Raw genomic sequence first — 19292 nt, forward strand, 5'->3', positions numbered from 1 at the left:
ATCTTGAACATCCTGAAAGAAACATTCATTACCTGTCAGGGAGATGCCTTGCCGTGGGACTTGGGGGATCTTACTCCTCCACTGCTCCGCTTGACTGTGGAGTTCCACAAGGATCAATTCTTGGGCCCATTTTATTTGCCCTCTACCTGGTCCCACTTGGCGCAGTACTTAAAAAGCATGGCATCTCCTATCACCTGTATGCGGATGACTGCCAGCTGTACTTGCCACTCGCAAAAAATGATCATGCCCCCCTGACACCCCTTCTTGAGTGCTTAAAGGATGTCAAGGCCTGGTTGGCCCACAACTTTTTAATGCTTAACGAAGAGAAGACCGAAGCTATCCTGCTCAACTATAAAGGCCCCCCTATAGACTTCGGTCCCCTCCAAAACAACATTCGTCCCTCAGCCACCAGCCTTGGCGTCATAATAGACAGTGATTTTAAACTCAACAAACAAATTAATGCAGTTATAAAATCCTGTTTTTATCATCTTCGGCTTTTATCTAAAATTAAATCTTTTTTATCTTTGCAACACTTTGAGCAAGTCATGCACGCTTTTATTTCATCACGTCTGGACTACTGTAATGCACTTTACTCTGGAATTAGCCAAAAGTCTCTCTCCCGCTTACAGTTAGTCCAGAACTCTGCGGCACGGCTTTTAACAGGAACCAAAAAAGGGGAGCACATCACCCCAATTCTGGCCTCCCTACATTGGTTGCCCGTTCGTTTTAGGATTGATTTTAAGATTTTATTGTTTGTTTTTAAGGCGTTGAATGGGCTGGCCCCCAAATACATCTCGGACCTCATCCAAGTTTACTCTCCAGCTCGGTCACTGAGGTCCGAGGGCCAGCTCCAACTTGTGGTGCCTAAGACGAGACTTAAGACCAGGGGGGACCGAGCCTTTTCTGTGGTCGGCCCCAAACTATGGAACTCTCTGCCCTCCCAAGTAAAAAAGGCCCCCAATATCGAAAGCTTTAAGTCTCGTCTTAAAACCCACTTTTATTCTCTGGCTTTTAGCTCGGAGTGAGTCGTATGGTCCTGTGTCTTTTAGTTCTTCGTTTTTATTGTAATTAGTTTTATTTTTTATACTTTTATTGCTTTGTTTCTTGTTTTTAATATTTTAATATTTATTTTATTATTTTATTTCTTAAATGCTCTTTTAGTTTTGGATTATTACTTTTTAATTTTACTAGTCTGTGCAGCACTTTGGAAACTCTGTTTATAAAATGTGCTATATAAATAAAGTGGATTGGATTGGATTGGATTTGGCAAACTCAAATGAGGATGTGACACAAACTACAACAATAAGATCCGTCCTGACTGTGTACTGGCGCTGTGTTGCAGTCAGGGAAACGGCAGGGGCTCGCTGCTCATTATCCCAACTCCGATGGCATGCTGGACTCATTCAGACGCACGATAATGCCGTGTTGGAAGGGCTTTTCCATAGGAGATGTGGCACGACTCCTTCTTGGGACTCCAACTCAGCCCTTCCAGTAGCTCCAAGATGGCCGTGTTGGATATCTCTCCTAATTTTATATCTGACAGTTCAAGTCTGATGACAAGTGCACGGAAATTGTCCCTCTGTCATTTATCGTTGCACATGCCCTCTTGTCGCCACAACGGGCGCGGCCATTCATGCCAGCTTGCCAACAGTTTCAGGTTTGATAAATCACATTGCAGGTGCCGTATCAATACATCTACATGGCCCCCTTCCAATATTTTTGTGCGTTCCAATAATGTGGAAGCATCCTGCATATTCATGAAGGCAAACAGGCCCAATGGACTGGGAGCATTATTTTGTTTATTTGACAGACGCAATGATGGCTTCATCCTGTTGGTAGATCAGCTTTGGGGGGCGATCAGGTTTGCACGTTTTTACACATGCAGCTTTAGCAGATCAGTCCCTTAGTGTGCTCCAAAGGCTTAATACACAGAAAGAAAGAAACGCAATCAAGTTTGTCTCTCTCTAATGGAATGTGATTATGCCTGCACTCTGTCCAAACATCCTTCCTTCCCCACATCTGTCAAAGGAAAAGAAGCAACTCTTTTAATCTTTAAACGCTAAACAAGCTTGAACTCCTGCTGTCGCCTTCATTTTCTGTCTAAAAGCATATGCTCGTGTGCCTAAATATTTCATGCCAGCGGCCCGATAACACTGGGTGAGGGGACGGATAATCAAAGGTAGACCCTATAGACCGAGGAGCGGCTCTACTGTCGGTATCCGCCCCATTTTCTATCTCCAGATTGATTCCATACATATTGAGGAGCAAAGGTCCGGACCGGATTACGCTGCCCAGTGTGCTCTCAAGGTCCCCAAAACCAACATGTTGACACCGAACGCTTGCAAAGAAAGCACGAGCGTGTCCACGGTTGAGCGCTTTGTGGTTGTTAAGGGCAAGGTGGCTTAATGTAAATTAAAAAGCACCGCCTGATCCCATTTGACCCCCCCGCCCCCTCTGTTCACAGCCTTAATGCGACCATTTGCTCCGAGGTACGAACCCCCATAATTCAATTTGTCCGAATAAATGAGAGTGCCAGACATTTCATACAGGCAAAATGCTGGCCAACCTCAAAGAAAATGTACAAATAAAAAGAGCCGACAGAAGTTACCCTCCACAAACGCTGGCCTTCTCGCTTTCTAACCCTTTTTTACCGCTTTCATCTGTAAATGAAAGCAAGCAATTATTGCAAGGTGCCGGTATCATATTATTATGTTGGCCCCGGTCCCCTAGATAGTCATCAATCACTCTCAATCCAGCTGTCACCGGTAGGCAGACATCCAGCTGGAGAGCACTGGAAGGGGGTGGGGGGGGGGGACATCATCATTAATTTGAAGAGTGACCCTCGGGGCCTTTCACATGTCTCAACCCGGGACTCCGAGCAGGCACAGTGGATGAACCGGGGCGGGAATGCTTGGCTTTTTGGGTGCTAAGCACTTTGGGGATGGATGGAGGGGTGGATGGATGGATGGATGGATGGAGGGGTAGATGGATGGATGGAGGGGTAGATGGATGGATGGATGGATGGATGGATGGATGGATGGATGGATGGATGGATGGATGGATGGATGGATGGATGGGAGCATGAATTGGATGGGTGCGTGGATGGATGGATAAGTTGGGTGGATGGATGGATGGATGAGTTGGGTGGGTGGATGGATGGATGGGTGCGTGGATGAATGACAGATAGATAGATAGATAGATAGATAGATAGATAGATAGATAGATAGATAGATAGATAGATAGATAGATAGATAGATAGATAGATAGATAGATAGATAGATAGATAGATAGATAGATAGATAGATAGATAGATAGATAGATAGATAGATAGATAGATAGATAGATAGATAGATAGATAGATAGATAGATGGACAGATAGATAGATGGACAGATAGATAGATAGCATTTGACATTTGACCTCTTCATCTCCATATCATAAAAGCATATTAAAGTTCCAGTCGGCTGATATTTTAGACCGAACGTCGTGTGACGTCACAGCCACATCCTTTTAAAACAACCCGCCTCTGCTGCTGACGTCTTTTATACTACTTTTTTACAAGCCAAAATATGTAACTGACAGCAAAGTTGCCATCCCAGCCCAAGACATCATTTTTTTTCTATTTATCACACAGACATGTTTTAAGTGGCGCCGCCTCATGCTTTTCTCTCTTTTCGTTTTCCTTTTTTTCCCGGAAAGGTGTTGGAGCGGCGGGGCAATTCCCACAAATTAAACATGCTACCGCGCTTCGCCCTATAAGCTTCCAAGGAGCCTGAGCTTCCCAATCAATCGCCACAGTCGAGCAGCGGCAGCCTGCCGGACGGCGGAGACCTTCGTCTCGCTTCCTGCCGCATATTGGGGACCTCTACCATGTCCTATCCACAATTCGGATATCCCTACTCGTCTGCCCCGCAAGTAAGTCGTTCAATGAGTCCTTTTCACTTTCCAATGCCATTGATTATGTCATCGATCCGAGTTTGGGCTTTTTACGCACTTTGGCGCAAGAATGAGCGACGCTGTCGGAAGTGGAAGGTGTTTCTTTTCCTCCTTTAGCAGAGGAAGAACACCGGAGGAGGCATTGAATTTCAAAGAAAACCATCCGCACTTGACAACTTGTTCCGCACATGTTTGCGCCAATGCAATTTTCTTATGCAGTCATTTTGTTATCACTTTAGATTTGGAGCCAAAAGACGCATAATGGACATAAAACCGCCGAGGCTTATTTTTATTTCATGTTTTCATGTCGACAATGCAGTTGCTAAACTTTACGATAGCCCTTCTCTCCGTAATCTACTTCTCTATATCATCTATTTCTATCTCTAATTTCTATACATCCTCTATTTTCTCTCTAATTTCTCTACATCCTCTATTTCTATCTCTAATTTCTCTACATCATCTATTTCTCTCTAATTTCATCTATTTCTGGACACAACCCCCCCCCCCCCACCCCCACCCCCTGCAGTTCCTAATGACAAGCAACTCTCTGAGCACTTGCTGCGAGTCCACCGGCAGGTCCATCGCCGACTCCGGGGTGGCCGCGTCCGGCCAGACGCCGGTCTACTGTCCGGTGTACGAGAGCCGGCTGCTGGCCACCGCCAGGCATGAGCTCAGCTCGGCCGCCCTGGGGGTCTACGGGAGCCCCTACGCCGGCACCCAAGGGTACGGCAACTACGTTACCTACGGCACCGACGCCTCCGCCTTCTACTCGCTGGTGAGCACCTTCTTTTTGGGGTTGATGAAGGGAGGCTGGGGAGCCTGCATAATCCTGGGCGTCTCAGAAGCCAGACAGTTCTGTCGTGAAAAAGATTGTTTGCATGCATTCATCTCCGAAAAAATGTATGATTAGAATTTGGGTGAATTAAGGATATTATGTCATAATATTTAAAAAATTGAATAAAAACGAAGGGAAAGAAATCAGTTGCAAGAAGGTTTTTATGATCTTTGAAAATATTATTTTCTATGCTGTGAAGCTACACTGTATGAAAGCTACAAATATTATTACTGTTTTTTCTTCCCTCTTTTATATGGAAGTCTGTTTTAGAAACCCCTTAAGAGAGTCATTGAATCTCTATTCCGGCCTCCAGATGATGCCATATTTTACAATCCCCCTACCAAGGGTCCAACAGACCAGGGCAGCACATTTCAGGACTTTTAGCAGCAGGATTTCTAGTCTTGGTAACCGAGCGCCTTTTGGTTGATTGCAGGGCACATTTGATGCAAAAGACGCCAGCGCCTCGGCACATGCGGGAATCACCCCAGCGACAGCCTACTACCCCTACGACCCAACCTTGGGGCAGTATCAGTATGACAGGTAACAACGTGCTGTTGGTGCTGACTGATATATAAACGTATATATATATATATATATATATATATATATATATATATATATATATATATATATGTAGCATGATACTGCGCTGACTGTGTTTGATAATAACCATTTCATAATATTTCATAAAGTATGCTATGTTTGCAATATAATGCACAAAGATTTCACCAAAACATTTGTTTCAATTAACAACATGAAGTATCAAAACCTGACAGGAGTGCCCATGAGCAATGTGGGCTGTCAGGGACTCCCCCAAACGTTCCTCCTGGTTCCGATGTGAACTTCCTGCCTGCAAATGTAGCACTCAGAAGAACAAGGGGCCTCCAGCAGCCCCACGTACCTGTCGGCCTTTTACCCGGGGGTTCATCATTACCCCCCATGAAGCAATTTTACCGTCTGTTTTATTTGCTCGAGGAGCAAATGGAACGAGGAAAGGTGCCGCTCGGCCCTTTTGAGTCCCATAGCGGCGCTTGACCTGCACTAAGCTCTGCAGAGTAATAAGGCCTCATAAACGCCCCCCCCCAGAGGACTTTTAAAGCTCTCTGCTGACAGACTATCAACACTGTGCATTTTAAATGGGGGCATATGTATGTGTGGGGGGGGGGCACTTTGAGATTGTCTAGACAATACGCTGCTCCTATAAATCATCATTCATAAATCACATTCTAAAAGTTATTGATGCCAAATGTGTGTCGTTATGCCCCCCAGGCCTGTGATTAGCGGTGGTTTTAGGGACCCTAAAATGCACTCAAATCATCTTGTCTTCTGGGCGAGCCTTCAAACGACACATGGTCTTAGCGGTGCTCTGTGTTCTCCATTTCTAGGCCATCGTAGTATTTATTGAAAGTACTCGGGAATCATGGAGGTGGAGTTCATCAATGGATCGTTATATCTTCGCCACTGCAAAGAGATTGCGTAATATGTTTCAATACGAGATGATCTCTTCACCTTTGTGTTTGTGTTCTTCTCCTGAGCAGATACGGCTCCATGGATGGAGGACCAAGGCGGAAGAACGCCACACGTGAGACCACCAGCACCCTGAAGGCCTGGCTGCAGGAGCACAGGAAGAACCCCTACCCCACCAAAGGCGAGAAGATCATGCTGGCCATCATCACCAAGATGACCCTGACTCAGGTGTCCACGTGGTTCGCCAACGCCAGGAGGAGGCTGAAGAAAGAGAACAAGATGACATGGCCCCCCAGGAATAAAGGCTCAGAGGAAAAGCGATATGACGACGACGACGGCTCCCAGGAGGAGCAGATGAAAAGTGAAAGTAATGAAAATGGTCAGTGTCCATGCAGGGCTTTCCTTCCGCTTACGGTCAGCTTGGCAAAACCTATCCAAGGTTTCTTGTCTCGGGGCCAGGATGCGGTGAGGAGATTTATGACGTGTCTCCAGGAATGTCGGGTGTTGACAAGGAGATGCCTTTCCTGAACGCTGTACGAATATAAGCCTTGCTGTTTAACTCCGTGGACTCCATGAAGGACGCAATTAATATGGTTTCAAAGCCTAACGTTATGTTTTATTGCCTTTTTACACGAGTTACTGTTCTTGTTTTTGTACAGCAATGGCAGGAAGTCTTTTAGGCCCGAATCAGCTCATCTAAATGGTTTAAATGGCTTGGGTATAATAAATAGATTTTACGGAATTGAGTCTAGAGTAGATGACCTCCTAATATTGTCATTCATAAAGTTCAGTCAAGGGGATTATTAAAATGTCTTGTTTTTTTTTTTGTTGTTGCCCTCCACATTAAAACACTTTGGATATTATTTAAACGCTTTATAATGTGCTCTGCATCCAGAATAATACTGCATTGTTGTTATTATTATTATTATTTATTTATTTTTTGATGATGATGATTATTATTATCATCATCCCACTCCACGAATTCATGCACTCAATAAAACGATCAGCATTTTTGGAGTGGAAATAAAAGAGGCAGTCCCGGATGTGACCTTCTGCTTTGTCGTCTCTCCATGCAGACAGTCGAGGCCGGTCCAGCAAAGACCTCCAGCTGAGCGACCTGGAGGATTTTGACACCCTGGAGTCCGAGAGCTCGGAGTGCGAGTTGAAGCACCGATACCACATGAACCCCCACATGACGACCACCGGCGACTGCCCCGCCGAGCACCTCGTCAAGGACGTGTCCATGAAAATCTCCGCTCCGGGTTCCCTGGCAGGGGAGCGGGACTTGAGCAAAGGTTGCCTCAAAACGAACCCGGATGAGTTCCAGACGGAGAGCAGAGCGCCGCCCAAGTCGTGTTTCAACCAACAACCGCAGCACCACATATTAGACGGAAAACCGCGAATCTGGTCTTTGGCCCAGACCGCCACGTCCTTGGTCCAGACTGAATACCCGTCCTGTATGCTGCGGTGCCAACCGCCGCCCCCCGCCCCCTCCCTCAGCCCGCCACCCGCCGCTACCTCGCCCGCCGCCGGCCCGGACCACAGGCAGGACTCGCCCGTCACCACACTGAGGAACTGGGTGGACGGGGTCTTCCACGACCCCTTGTTCAGGCACAGCACTTTGAGCCAGGCACTGACCCACACCACCGTCTCCTGGAGCAGCAACGCCGCCAAAGGATCCCTCCTGGACGCGGACAAGAGCGGCCCCGGCGTCCTGCAGCAGGAGGGGCCCAAAGACAGTGCCGTGGCGTTCCCCAAAACTCTCAACAAACTCTTCTGTTCGTAACGATACCAAATGGGACCATTTATTTTGAAAGGACAAACTTGTCTCCTGTAGCCGTTACATCCTGTAACATAATTCAACTTCAATTCCCTTCACTTTTTTTTAGGATTATTATTTTCAACGCACGCACACAATTCTTTGAATTGTAAAATATGTTTACATATCGGGGAAAATGCCCCGAGGTTTACAGTATTTATTATTTATTTGCCTTCATTTCTTATGAGCATGCATAAATGATTACAATAATAATTTGGAAGTCACTACTAAATAAAAACAATGAGTATCACAGAAGCATGGTGCTCCAAGAGGTGGGGCGATGTCACTAATGTTCACTTCATAGCGGGCCTTCGGAGTTGCTGTCCATGGTGCTAGAGCCTGGAACTATATTTTTAATATCATTGAAAAATAATAACGCAGATGCGATTCAATAAATTATTTGAAAAGTTAATTAACTTCAGTAGTTCAATTAAAAAAGTGACACATTTATATCCTATGGATGAATATCATATAATCATCATATCATAATGTTTCTCTTAATAATGCTGATGATTTCAATTTACAGCTAAACCCAAACTGACCATCTCATAACATCAAAAAATATATATATCAAAAAGTTGAATATTGTAAACTATTGGTTGACTCCTGAGCCTGAATGGATGTCCTGGTCTCAATCGAACGCCATGTTCACAATATTCACATATCTTGCGTAGATCATAGCGATTTTACCGCATGTGTTATTATGGTGCTAAAGCCCCCACGACAGTCGGACATTGAGGATGCACACGTTGATGCCATCTCCACGGGCTGTAATTGGGATGTCGGTGGACATATTCCACAGCACCTCATCGATTTCCCCTTCCCCAAACATCTCAACCCGCTCCATGATGCAGCTGTCCAACTGCTCACTTATTCAGCGTGCATTCATTAGGTTCAGGAAAGGATCGTTTTGACACTTTTCCCTGAGACAACATCCACAGCAGGAAAAAAAAATCTCCCCTGGAAGGAAAGTGAAAGGTAGCCACTCATGTCGTCTCCAAGTGAAAAGGGCAAAGGAAGTGGAATTAGTTGTTGCAGATAAAAGGGCAAAAAGAGGGGGAAAAAGAGTCAAGGGTACTTGACAGTAATGGCGAAAGTGGAGCCCTCATGGGACTCTGTCCTGCTGGAGACGAGGAGGGAGGGAGGGAGGGGGGGGGGCCTGCAGAGATGAATTTTAATGGGAAAAAGCATGAACGACTGAGCCCCCTTCTTTCCTGCATGGAAAAAAATAGCGTGCCGGTCAAAGGGGATTTACTTTATATTGGAGTCAGCGTTAATGTTTCTGTTTGCACTTATTTAAAAAAAAGTCAGCATTTTGATGATTTATGACAAACATATAACCTGACACACAGGTGGGGTTAATTGCTACTTAATGGATTATTATGCAACACAACGCTTGCCTGATAAGACAACCCTGCCATGATGTTTAATTAATTTAGCATGAAGGTAGATTTTATTACGTTTTATTAGAGGGACGATGTGAGGAGGAGGAGGGGGTAGAAGAAGGAGGGAGTGTAGAAGTAAATCATTCAGCCGTGTCAAATACGAACACACAGAGGGAGCGCGGTGGTAAATGAACAGGGCGCTTTTTACATAGAGACCATATAAAACTGTAATCAGCGACGCGTTACTTTTCATTAAGCAGTTTTGACAGCAGCATATTCGGGAGCGTGGGGGGGGGGGGGGGGGGGTCCGGGCTCCAAATAAACTGAAACAGAGAGTCATAAGATAATTCCTTAAGCTCCATTAACAACTCTTAGCCGCAGGAAATGGGCTCCCCAGAAAACATCTCCAAATCTAAAAGCTTTATCGACCTGGCAACCCTCAGCTGATGGTTTTTTTCCCCAGCACCCACTACCTCCCTACCTCGCTCAATCTCCCCCTCCCTCTCCCTTTTTAAGGGACCAAAACGTCCAAGTGAGGTAATAGACTTTGACACAACACATTAAACAGGGAATGAGAAAAGTGTAGAAGAAAGGCCAGCCTTAAATGCCTTTTAAACGTTGCCAATTAGAGGTTTAAACTTGAATAAGATCTAGGCCTTTGGCATGTGGCTGACTGCTGGGACATTTAAGGGAATATTTCCTCCTCCTGCTACCCGCTTGCAAATATGGGGGCGCTGAGTCAAGCCATTCATACCAAGTTACCATTTTCGGGACGGTTAAAATGGACTCTGGCACCGTCAGTACGCTTCGTTTGGTCCGGTGTGAACGCAGGCCAGGACTGGACCAACAAGGGAACCGAGACCGCCTGGGAGGTGGGTTTCCGACCTCCTGCCAGACTCTAGGCCTGAGTGAGCCAAGGGTGAATGCTACCAAACGCCGCCATAACCCGGCAAAGTAGAACAGGCGTCACTTAGCGGGCTCTTTTTCACAGCCTTTTCCATGACGTCATCAGAAACATCTACTTTGGCATCTTCAATAGTGTGTGTATGAACATCATGGATATTTATACACACCTCTTTTGGCCAAGCAGGGCATCTTCCAAGTGATGCACACCATGAAAAGTTCCACCAATCTGTCTTAAAAACAAACACCCACCCAAACCCGCGATGGGGCCGCAGAAGCTGCCTGCAACACAGAACAATCAGCGCCCCGGAGCATCCCATGAGAGGCGCAGTCTGGGTCAGGTTAATGCCACTGTGACCCTGAGCCATAAATATATTTACACACCATTACACATCAACATACACAACTCCCTCACATACACACACACGCATAGAACATAGAACCGTTCCTTTAAATGATTCCTCGCCAGGCTTAATTGGATATTTAATCTATTGCCTGACAAACATTAATACCACCAGAACAGCAATGATGGCTTTGGAACGCGAAGCATGACAAAGGGAAGGGAACACACGTACATGCATACACACATACACGCATACACACACATACACACACGTACACGCATACACACGTACACACGTACACACGTACACACATACACGTACACACATACACGTACACACATACACACGTACACACATACACGTACACAATGGTGTTTCCTGGCCTCCCTGAGAATCAGTGGGTTGGCCTTTTGTTACAATTAAAATATAATATCCAAATTCCTGGGCCACAATAAGCAAAACAGCCTGCAGCTTTGGAATCAAACTTCTATTTTATTTTCCTTCCAGATGAAATATTATCTAAATGTCAGATGATGTGAGCTCTTGGTTGACCGTTGCAAATGAAACAGTATTGACTGAACACACCGAGTGGGGGGGGGGGGGGGGGGTCGACTCTCTGAGGTTTGTGGAGTTGAGTCTCAAGACAAGGAGGAGGTGTCACACAGAGACAAGGAGACAAAGAGACAAGGAGACAAGGAGACAGTTTCCTGTTGGCAAGTTTATATAAAATGTACTTAGCCACTTTCTGTTGATACAACACTTGGTAGATGGCTTGGTAGATTGGTAGATGGTAGATGGGGGCAAGACGATTGGTCATGGCGTGTCTATCTATTTTTCCCATGCACTTTAATGACAAAGTGATGTTATTCTATAATATAATATGATATGGATATGATGCTATGATATGATTGGCTGTTTATCCGGGTGTGCAAACTGACCAAAGTAGGCTGGAGTCAACAGAGTGCCACGGTTGCTAGTTTAAAGGTGGGGAAGTCAGAGATGGAAATGGTGGTGTGTCCTTGTCATCAGTCAGCAGACACCATGGTGGGTGAGATGCCCCACCCCCCCGCCCCCACCACTTGAGGATTTTAAGAGTGTATTCCTCTTCTATCGTAGGTCTGTATGTGCACGTGTGAGTCTGCTCGGAGGTCTGCTGCCAAAAGCACATGTCCACGATGTGTCGTTAGTCCCTGGCCGCCATTGCCCCTCCCTGCCGTCCCCTCCCTGCCGTCATTCCACAGGTCAAGAGGCTTTAGCCATTTGGTGTCCATTACTTTTGTTTCACTGGTTTTTTTTCGCGTCCTGGTGTTGACTTTTTGTTTCGTCCCCAGTTGTGGCGATTGTTTTCTGTTGCTCCTAGAATTAAATACTCTTTTTGTTTTTGTTTTTTTTACACCTTTGTTACGCCCCATTTTTGCCCTAGACCCCTTTGGGACATAACAGTTACTTTATTGGATGATTAATCCAGACTATAAGGGCCTAAAAGAGGTGATGAATGTTAACACAGAAAGACAAATCCAGCACAGTCCAATATCAATATCATCAATAGGGCAGTATCAGATGGATAAGAGATATATGTTTTTTATTTGGAGAAAAATGCACCTTTAAAAAAATAAATACATTTTTAATTTTTGTGAAATTGAGTCATTGAGCAATTTTCACATTGGTTACGTTGGAAATTCAAAATGTATGCTTAATATATCATAAATACATAGCATTCATGCCAGTCATACTTCTAAAATTAGATGTCAGTGTATCTCCCACTGGTTTTAGTCTGTGGGATTTTTCACTTACCCTCTAAAGGTCAAGAGGGTGTGATCATGGGGCATCAGACCACACTTCATCTCCGTCTGACAACTTCAACTCAGGAAAGCTCACCAGCCGATAGCAGAGATTGTACAAGCCACCTGAGTCGTTCCCAGTCTGGCTATTTTTAGAGTGAAATTGCAGATATAATTACATTATATCTGCAATTTTAACATCTGTGATGTTAAAAAGCCCACATCTCCAAAAGATGTTGATAGAATAGGTGGAAATCATGGTGGCAATATAGTACTTCCACCTACAGTACAGCCACTGCAAAAACTGCATAGACATAATTGCTAAAGGTCAAAAGAGACCGTGTTTTACCAACATTCTTGCGTTTATAAGTCAATACAGGTCAATAATAAACTGTTGTTTAAAGAACAAAAGCCAGAGGAGACTTAGTGCTGACCTTTCCAGCCTTTTTATTTTGTGCTCCAAAGGTCCCAAAACATACTAATTAGTACCTCAGCTTTCCCTCAACACAAGTACTTGTTCCAAGTGTTTGAAGATGCCATTGGTGAAGTATAAATCAGTCAGCGTCTGAAGTAAAGGAGCTACAGTCTCCTCAATGTGTTGCTTTAGTCCCTCCAAAGAGCCAACATGGCTTCCTTTTTTCCCCTTAAATATAAAAGAGGTTGATTTTTTAGAGAAAATGCAAACACGGAGAGCCAAGTGAAGATTTCAACACGCAACCACATGGCTTTATGGCGACGTGTTAACTTAACTTAACTTAACTCAACTTAACTTAACCTAACCTAACCTAAGGCTCCACTGTGCAGTCCAAATGAGAAGCACTTAGCTCCAAATTAGACGTACTTCCTCCAGAACATGAAGAAAATTCAAGGTAGGAGAATCATGCTTTTTATTTCGACGTATTTTTAAACACGATCCTAAAGCCCACGACTGTCCTTCAGGAAAGGAAAGTTCCCCTGCAGCAGCCATATTGAGGTTCCAAAATAGTTCCTCTAACAAGTCCCGCAGAGAGCGGCAGTGAGACACCTTTGTGGGCCCATCGCTCCCGGGCTACAACATGTAGTGTGACGACTCAGTAACTCCAACAGGTCCGCTATAGACTACTTTGGGCGTTTTGAGAGACAGCCCGGCCAAGTGTGAGGATGTGCTCACAGTTAGGTGATTCACCGCGGCACCACGCCTGCCATGCGTCTCAATCAGGCCTAATGTTTGCTTCTTGGCTTCGCTTACGCCGACTTACTGCTCTTTGCTTTACTCTCAACAGGTAAAAACGGGGGCGTTCATTTCCCCCTCAAATTGGTCAGATTGTGATGAGTCAGCCAAGCGATGTGGTTTCTACCTGTTTTGGGAAATAATGGTCCACTCAGCTACAAGCTGTACATTTTCTAGACAATCCAGAGGGAGGAGCCTTGAACCTGCGGTGGGCTGGAGGTGCTTCAGTTTACTGCGTCCACGGGCTGTCAGGATAACTGGGACTTCAGACTAGTCAAGGGTCTTGAGGTCTTGAAATGTTCACAAATTCATTTATTTTCACATATGATAGCAAACATAGTCAACCAAATGAAGACAAAATGAAAAGGGCTATTAATAAAAGCACTTTGGTCCAACACAGAGTAGTATTTCCAATTATGTTTATTTTTTCCCAGCAAAAGATACGAGATAAGAGCTTCTAGAATTGTATGTGAAATGACAAACAATTCAAGATGGTGAAACATTGAACAAGTTGTTCAAAACCGTTCAAGTCTCACAGGTATTTGTCTCTGTTAACTGGTTGACGTACCGCTGCTCCCGCTGTGTTTGCGTAAATGTATCCTGTGGAAAAAGCAACAGATCTGGTCCTTGGTTCAAACCCGCTCTTCTTTCCGCTTCCTGTTCCAATCCGAGCTCCTCATGACGCCAATCATCTACAGCGAGTACTCAAAGAAGGTCACAGGCACTCAAAGAACCTGCCAACGCCAAGTTTACGGACACTCGACTCAAGGCACTCCACTTGACTTGGGTGCTGGAGTCACCAGTGCAGAGTATCTGCAGCTTACGGATGATTGGCTGAGCTGGGGGCCTCCAGCTGGGGGCCTCCAGCTGGGGGCCTCCAGCTGGGGGCCTCCAGCTGGGGGCCTCCAGCTCAGCCTGTTGTGTCGTGGGCTCAGGTTCAGTCATTGGGAAAGTACAACTTCCTGTGCTGGGCTCTCTGCTAGTCAACATATACGACAGAGGACTTATCTTTGACTTAGAATTGTTTAGAAATTTTACATCATAAGTAAATCTGTCTTCCAAATTATTTTAAAAAAAATCATCAATATTGATGATTCATGTAAAAAAAAAAAAAAAGTACATCTGCAAGTCAAGAGAAATGTTTGCCCAAACTTTGCCAACTAGACTGAGAGTATGTAAGTCCTGTTACCAGGAAGTCCGTCTAACCAGAGGAAGGTTTGGAAAGGTCTGCAGAAGCCCACTGCCCCCCCCCCCCAAACGCAGTCGAAGGTGTTGAGGTGGTCCGTGCTTGAGCAGACTGTGTGACTGGTACAGTGGCTGCGGCTGACTGACCCGCCTCCTCATTAAGGCACTAGCGAGCCCATTTGGCCTGCTCCTGTAATGGGAGCCTGTACAGTGTCAGAAACACTTATTTGCTCCACAGCCATCACAGAACATTAACATTCACGACAGCCCATCACCTGAGGAGCCGGGGTGGGGGTCACAGGGCATGCTCACTGGCGCAGTCACATGCACACGCTAACACTTTTAGGTGCACACACAGTAGAGAATAGCAAACACACACAAATGAATGTTCTCCATGAAACACGTACCGTATGACTTTAGAGGCAGTCCAAGGCTCCTGGAAATGCTCTTCAGTTCTCTTCACAATCTGGAGATCACATGTTCCCTGTGAAAGCACACACACCTTCAAAGTCTACGTTCTCTCGTGCACTCTGGAAAATATGCAATCAGCCCTCTCAGTAAAGGTCACATTTGCAATGCAGGTGATTCAAGCAGAAGGCAGCAGGTAATTGGCTGACGGGACAAAGAGGGCTAATATCTCATCTCTGGAAGATAATGTGATGGATGAGAAAGGCTTGGCATGGGTGTCATCAGATGGTTTGGGGGTGCATAGACCAGACCAAGGTTCTTGAAATCAAGGAGCCTGACAAGGTCGTCCAAGTCGTCCACTCGGGTCGGGAGACGCAAGCAGAAGTAAAATGTAAAGGTGACCTTTAATTGGTGGGAGTAGCAAGGCGCAAACACGCATTTGGGTATCTCAACCCCGTGGGGGGTTGCCAGGCCACAACACATGGAAAAATCCGGAAACATATGGACTACAGTCATAAGAAGATCAAATGTGAGAACTAGACAAAGCAGGGACAAGAAAGGACCAAAAGTTGAAAACTGGAGTCTTCAGTGAAGGAGATAAAAAACACCAAGCGGAGAGCGAGGCCAACAAGATGAAGGACATCTGCCAATGAAGAAGAACCACCCTAAGTGCAAGTCCTTCTAATTGAACTGGGCCATCGCTGGCAGGGGGGCCCTTTAAGACACATACATTATTTACATAACGTGTGCGTGTTAGAGGGCGAGCGTATCATCCTTCCTTTGTAGGGAGAATATATTCCATCCAATGGAATTATTCCTGCTGACTGTCCACACACAGAAAATCATTTACTTTGTAGTAGTATTTCTGGCATCACAGTACCTTCATATTGACCCCCCCCCCCCCACAGAATAGAAGAGTGATGAAACTGTAAATACCAGAGACATTATCGTGTATCTCAAATCGTTCAAATGAGGGCTGTTACAGGACGGTGAACTGGCTAAGAGGGTCGAGGGTTCCACTCTCCACTTGGGCATCTCTGTGTCGAGTTTGCACATCAGCCATGTGCGTGTGAAGGTTTACTCTGCGGGCACCGAGGAAACAATACAATATTTTCCTATTATTGCTATCAGGGTGTCAGCCATGCTAGTTTGGGCTTTGTGTCGAATATTGTCCAGAAACAAAACAACTACAAGAACAGCCATTTGGGTGAGTACTTCCTGTTTAGGTCAAATTCAGTCATATTCCTCAAATGACATCATATTACTTTATGCTTAATATCTGACCAACAGGCTAATGCCAAGTGCTTTGATACGAAGGAAAAGAATCGGATGTTGGGGCAATTTGTTGTTATTTGGCTACATTGACTTGATAGGAAGTGGAATCCCTCGACTCCGTCCTGCGTCCCCCAACAGGTTATGTGATGTGTGCAAATAAGATTAGCAGGTCGTATTTTCTCAGGTCTCCACATGGAAACAGTAAACCTGGCTGTGTATATAATTAGATAGAGATTATACCAAGGTCACTGCCAATGATCACAGCCAGCTGACATTTGTGCGTGTGGGATGTGTGTATTGGCTTTGACCGTTGGTCGGTACCCCCCCCCCCCCCTCTAATCGCTGTGTGATTGGGATTGTGTGGGCGCCCCCATGCAAGTGTGTGTTCAGGATCACGGGTGTTACAACAGCAGGAGGGAATCCAGGAACACGGAAACACAAATGCAGTACATGGTAAGTAAAACAGGTATGGGATAGTGAAAAGTTACCCAATACTATTCATTTTCTCTTGTAAGCATTACTACTTCACCCCAGTGTAAATATGCACTCCTTTGAACCTGGCACACATCTGCAGTCAGGGTCCTGGTCGTTGGAGTGTTTGAATTCTCCTCCATCAATATCCTGTTTATTCAGTCTGCATAGGAATAATCACTTGAGCAAATGCATAGCAGCTTGCAGGATTTATAGGTCAGCGGGTTCCCCGTGTTTTGTGTTCATGTTTTGCCGTTATTTTTTTTATTTTAGTGCACACAACATTCCAGTGCAATTACAAATAAGGAAGAAGCAGGTGAGAAATAAGTTTGCTATAAAATGTCACATAAAGCACCCTGACAAAGTCCCTTTTCATGGGACACACGCTTTTGTTTCCAAGTATGCACAAGATTGAGGTTTTCAAGCGATGGCTGGCAACCCTACCTGGGGGCTACGCCTCCCCTGTCTATAAAACCTGACGCCACTGGGGTAGTAAATATGTCCGTTTTAGCATCAACATAAAATCTATGAGTTGTGAAATTCAAAAACTAAATACAAAGTCATATATACTGAAAATTATCCTCATCGGTGTTGCAGGGGTATGCTGGAGCCTACCCCAGAGCCAATCACAGGGCACATATAGACAAACAAGCATTCCCTCCTATAAACAATTTGGAGTGGCCAATGAAGCTAGTTTGTTTTTGGAATGGGGGAGAGGCGGAGTAGCCGGAGAAAAGCCACGCATGCACGGGGAGAACATGCAAACTCCACACAAAGATGGCCGACGGGGGATTCCAACCCAGGTCTCCCCATCTCCCGACCGTGTGGCCTGCATGCTAACCACTTGTCCACCATGAATTATTTAGAGTAAAGTATGCAAATGAATTAGCATGCTCAGCGTTTGAAGACCTTCATTAAAAGCTCACTATTGTTGTTTTGTGGTCCTCACGGCTAACGCATCACGTTAAAGACACGTCAAGAACATACATGAGCAACTGCTGTCATTCAGCGGGACGATGCTCCTCTCCGACTCCCATTTCCCATCTGCTTCCCATCGCTCCATGCTGCTTGAGAGTTACTGAATAATAGAAGAATTATGGGTATTTTATTCAGCCATTTTTCACGCACAGTTTCACATAAATTTGCGCTGAGAGGCTTTGCTAACTGAGTGAAAAATCTTCCTGGTGGTTTGCCATCGCCCGTCCTAATAGACGCCTCGCAGATGCCCGCGCTCGCCCTTCACAATTAGTTTCCATTGAACGCTATTGATCTTGAGCCCCTTTCGAATGACACACACAAAAGTGTGCACCAAACCAGCAGGATGTTTGTGGTAATTAGGAACTGTTCTTTGTGTCTTCTCCAATACTAATTATGTGTGGCTGCTGGTGTTTGCTATCCTCCGTGGTTAGAAAGGGGGGAAATGAAAACTCCACAAGGGACAAAAACCAGAATCACTACATGCACCAGTGGAGATCTGGGGTCCTGTCACGTTTGTGCATGTGTGTGTACGAGAGGGAGTGTCTGAACGCATGGCTATCCTGCCACCGTGAAGCCTATGGAGAATACAGCTAATAAAATAAAGATGATTTGGATAAGGAAAAAAGTAGAAAGCGTTTGTCCCCTGGCACGTCTCCCTCGGCGTGTGTAATCTATTGTGTTCTCCGTGGCCTGGCGTTCCTCCTGCATTGTTAAAGAATGTCTCCGCAAATGTCTCTGTCCTATTTCATTCCAAATAAATCCTGACATAAATAGCAATTTCCTTTGAACAGAACCGAGGCTCACAGTGAAAACTGTGCAAAGACATACGGTGCCATGAAATTGAAAGCGTCTTGGGGGGGTCACCGTATCGGTTTTATACTCCGTGACACATAAAAGCTGTGACTTATAGTGATTGTCTTCATTATGAAGTGATTTTATGCACCAAATATTCTTATCGTGGCTATTAAGAGGTCAGAATTCAGCCATCTTCCCGCCCTTTTTCCCATGGAGTGAAACTATTGCACATTGTGTGCAATCCGTGTTTGAACTACCTTCTCTCCTGTATTTACTTGTCCTCTAAACAGGAGAGGCACGCTTATGTACAAAACAGATTTGGCTGGCATCTCTGAGTTCAATCATTCTGCCCCCTCCTCAGGATGGCGGCCGTTCAACCAGACTCCAACCGGTGGTGGAACATACAGGAACCGCTTCCAAACTCGCTCATACAACCTCTGGCTAATATTCATGACTTAATTGTTGGAGTAATCGCCGTCTGGTACCAATGGCCTCTGCTGAC

At 45.3% G+C, this 19292-nt stretch overlaps 1 protein-coding gene across 1 annotated transcript; it reads left to right on the plus strand.

Annotated features, from left to right (window-relative positions):
• The first annotated feature begins 3565 nt into the window (after positions 1–3565).
• Positions 3566–8357, plus strand: irx4a (iroquois homeobox 4a). The gene is made up of 5 exons (XM_058053445.2): positions 3566–3913; positions 4461–4709; positions 5203–5309; positions 6308–6615; positions 7313–8357. Exons 1-5 carry the CDS (start codon positions 3869–3871, stop codon positions 8020–8022), a joined length of 1419 nt encoding a protein of 472 aa, XP_057909428.2. The 5' UTR covers positions 3566–3868; the 3' UTR covers positions 8023–8357.
• Positions 8358–19292: the final 10935 nt, after the last annotated feature.

The sequence above is a fragment of the Doryrhamphus excisus genome, linkage group LG5, assembly GCF_037039965.1.
Source record: "Doryrhamphus excisus strain RoL-2023G ecotype Guam linkage group LG5, RoL_Dexc_Guam_v1.1, whole genome shotgun sequence".
NCBI lineage: Eukaryota > Metazoa > Chordata > Actinopteri > Syngnathiformes > Syngnathidae > Doryrhamphus > Doryrhamphus excisus.

Coding starts and splice junctions, on each gene's coding strand:
- irx4a (XM_058053445.2), top strand. CDS start 3,869: ATGTCCTATCCACAATTCGGATATCCCTACTCGTCTGCCCCGCAA. Junction 3,914..4,460: donor CCTACTCGTCTGCCCCGCAA/GTAAGTCGTTCA, acceptor CACCCCCTGCAG/TTCCTAATGACAAGCAACTC. Junction 4,710..5,202: donor CCTCCGCCTTCTACTCGCTG/GTGAGCACCTTC, acceptor GGTTGATTGCAG/GGCACATTTGATGCAAAAGA.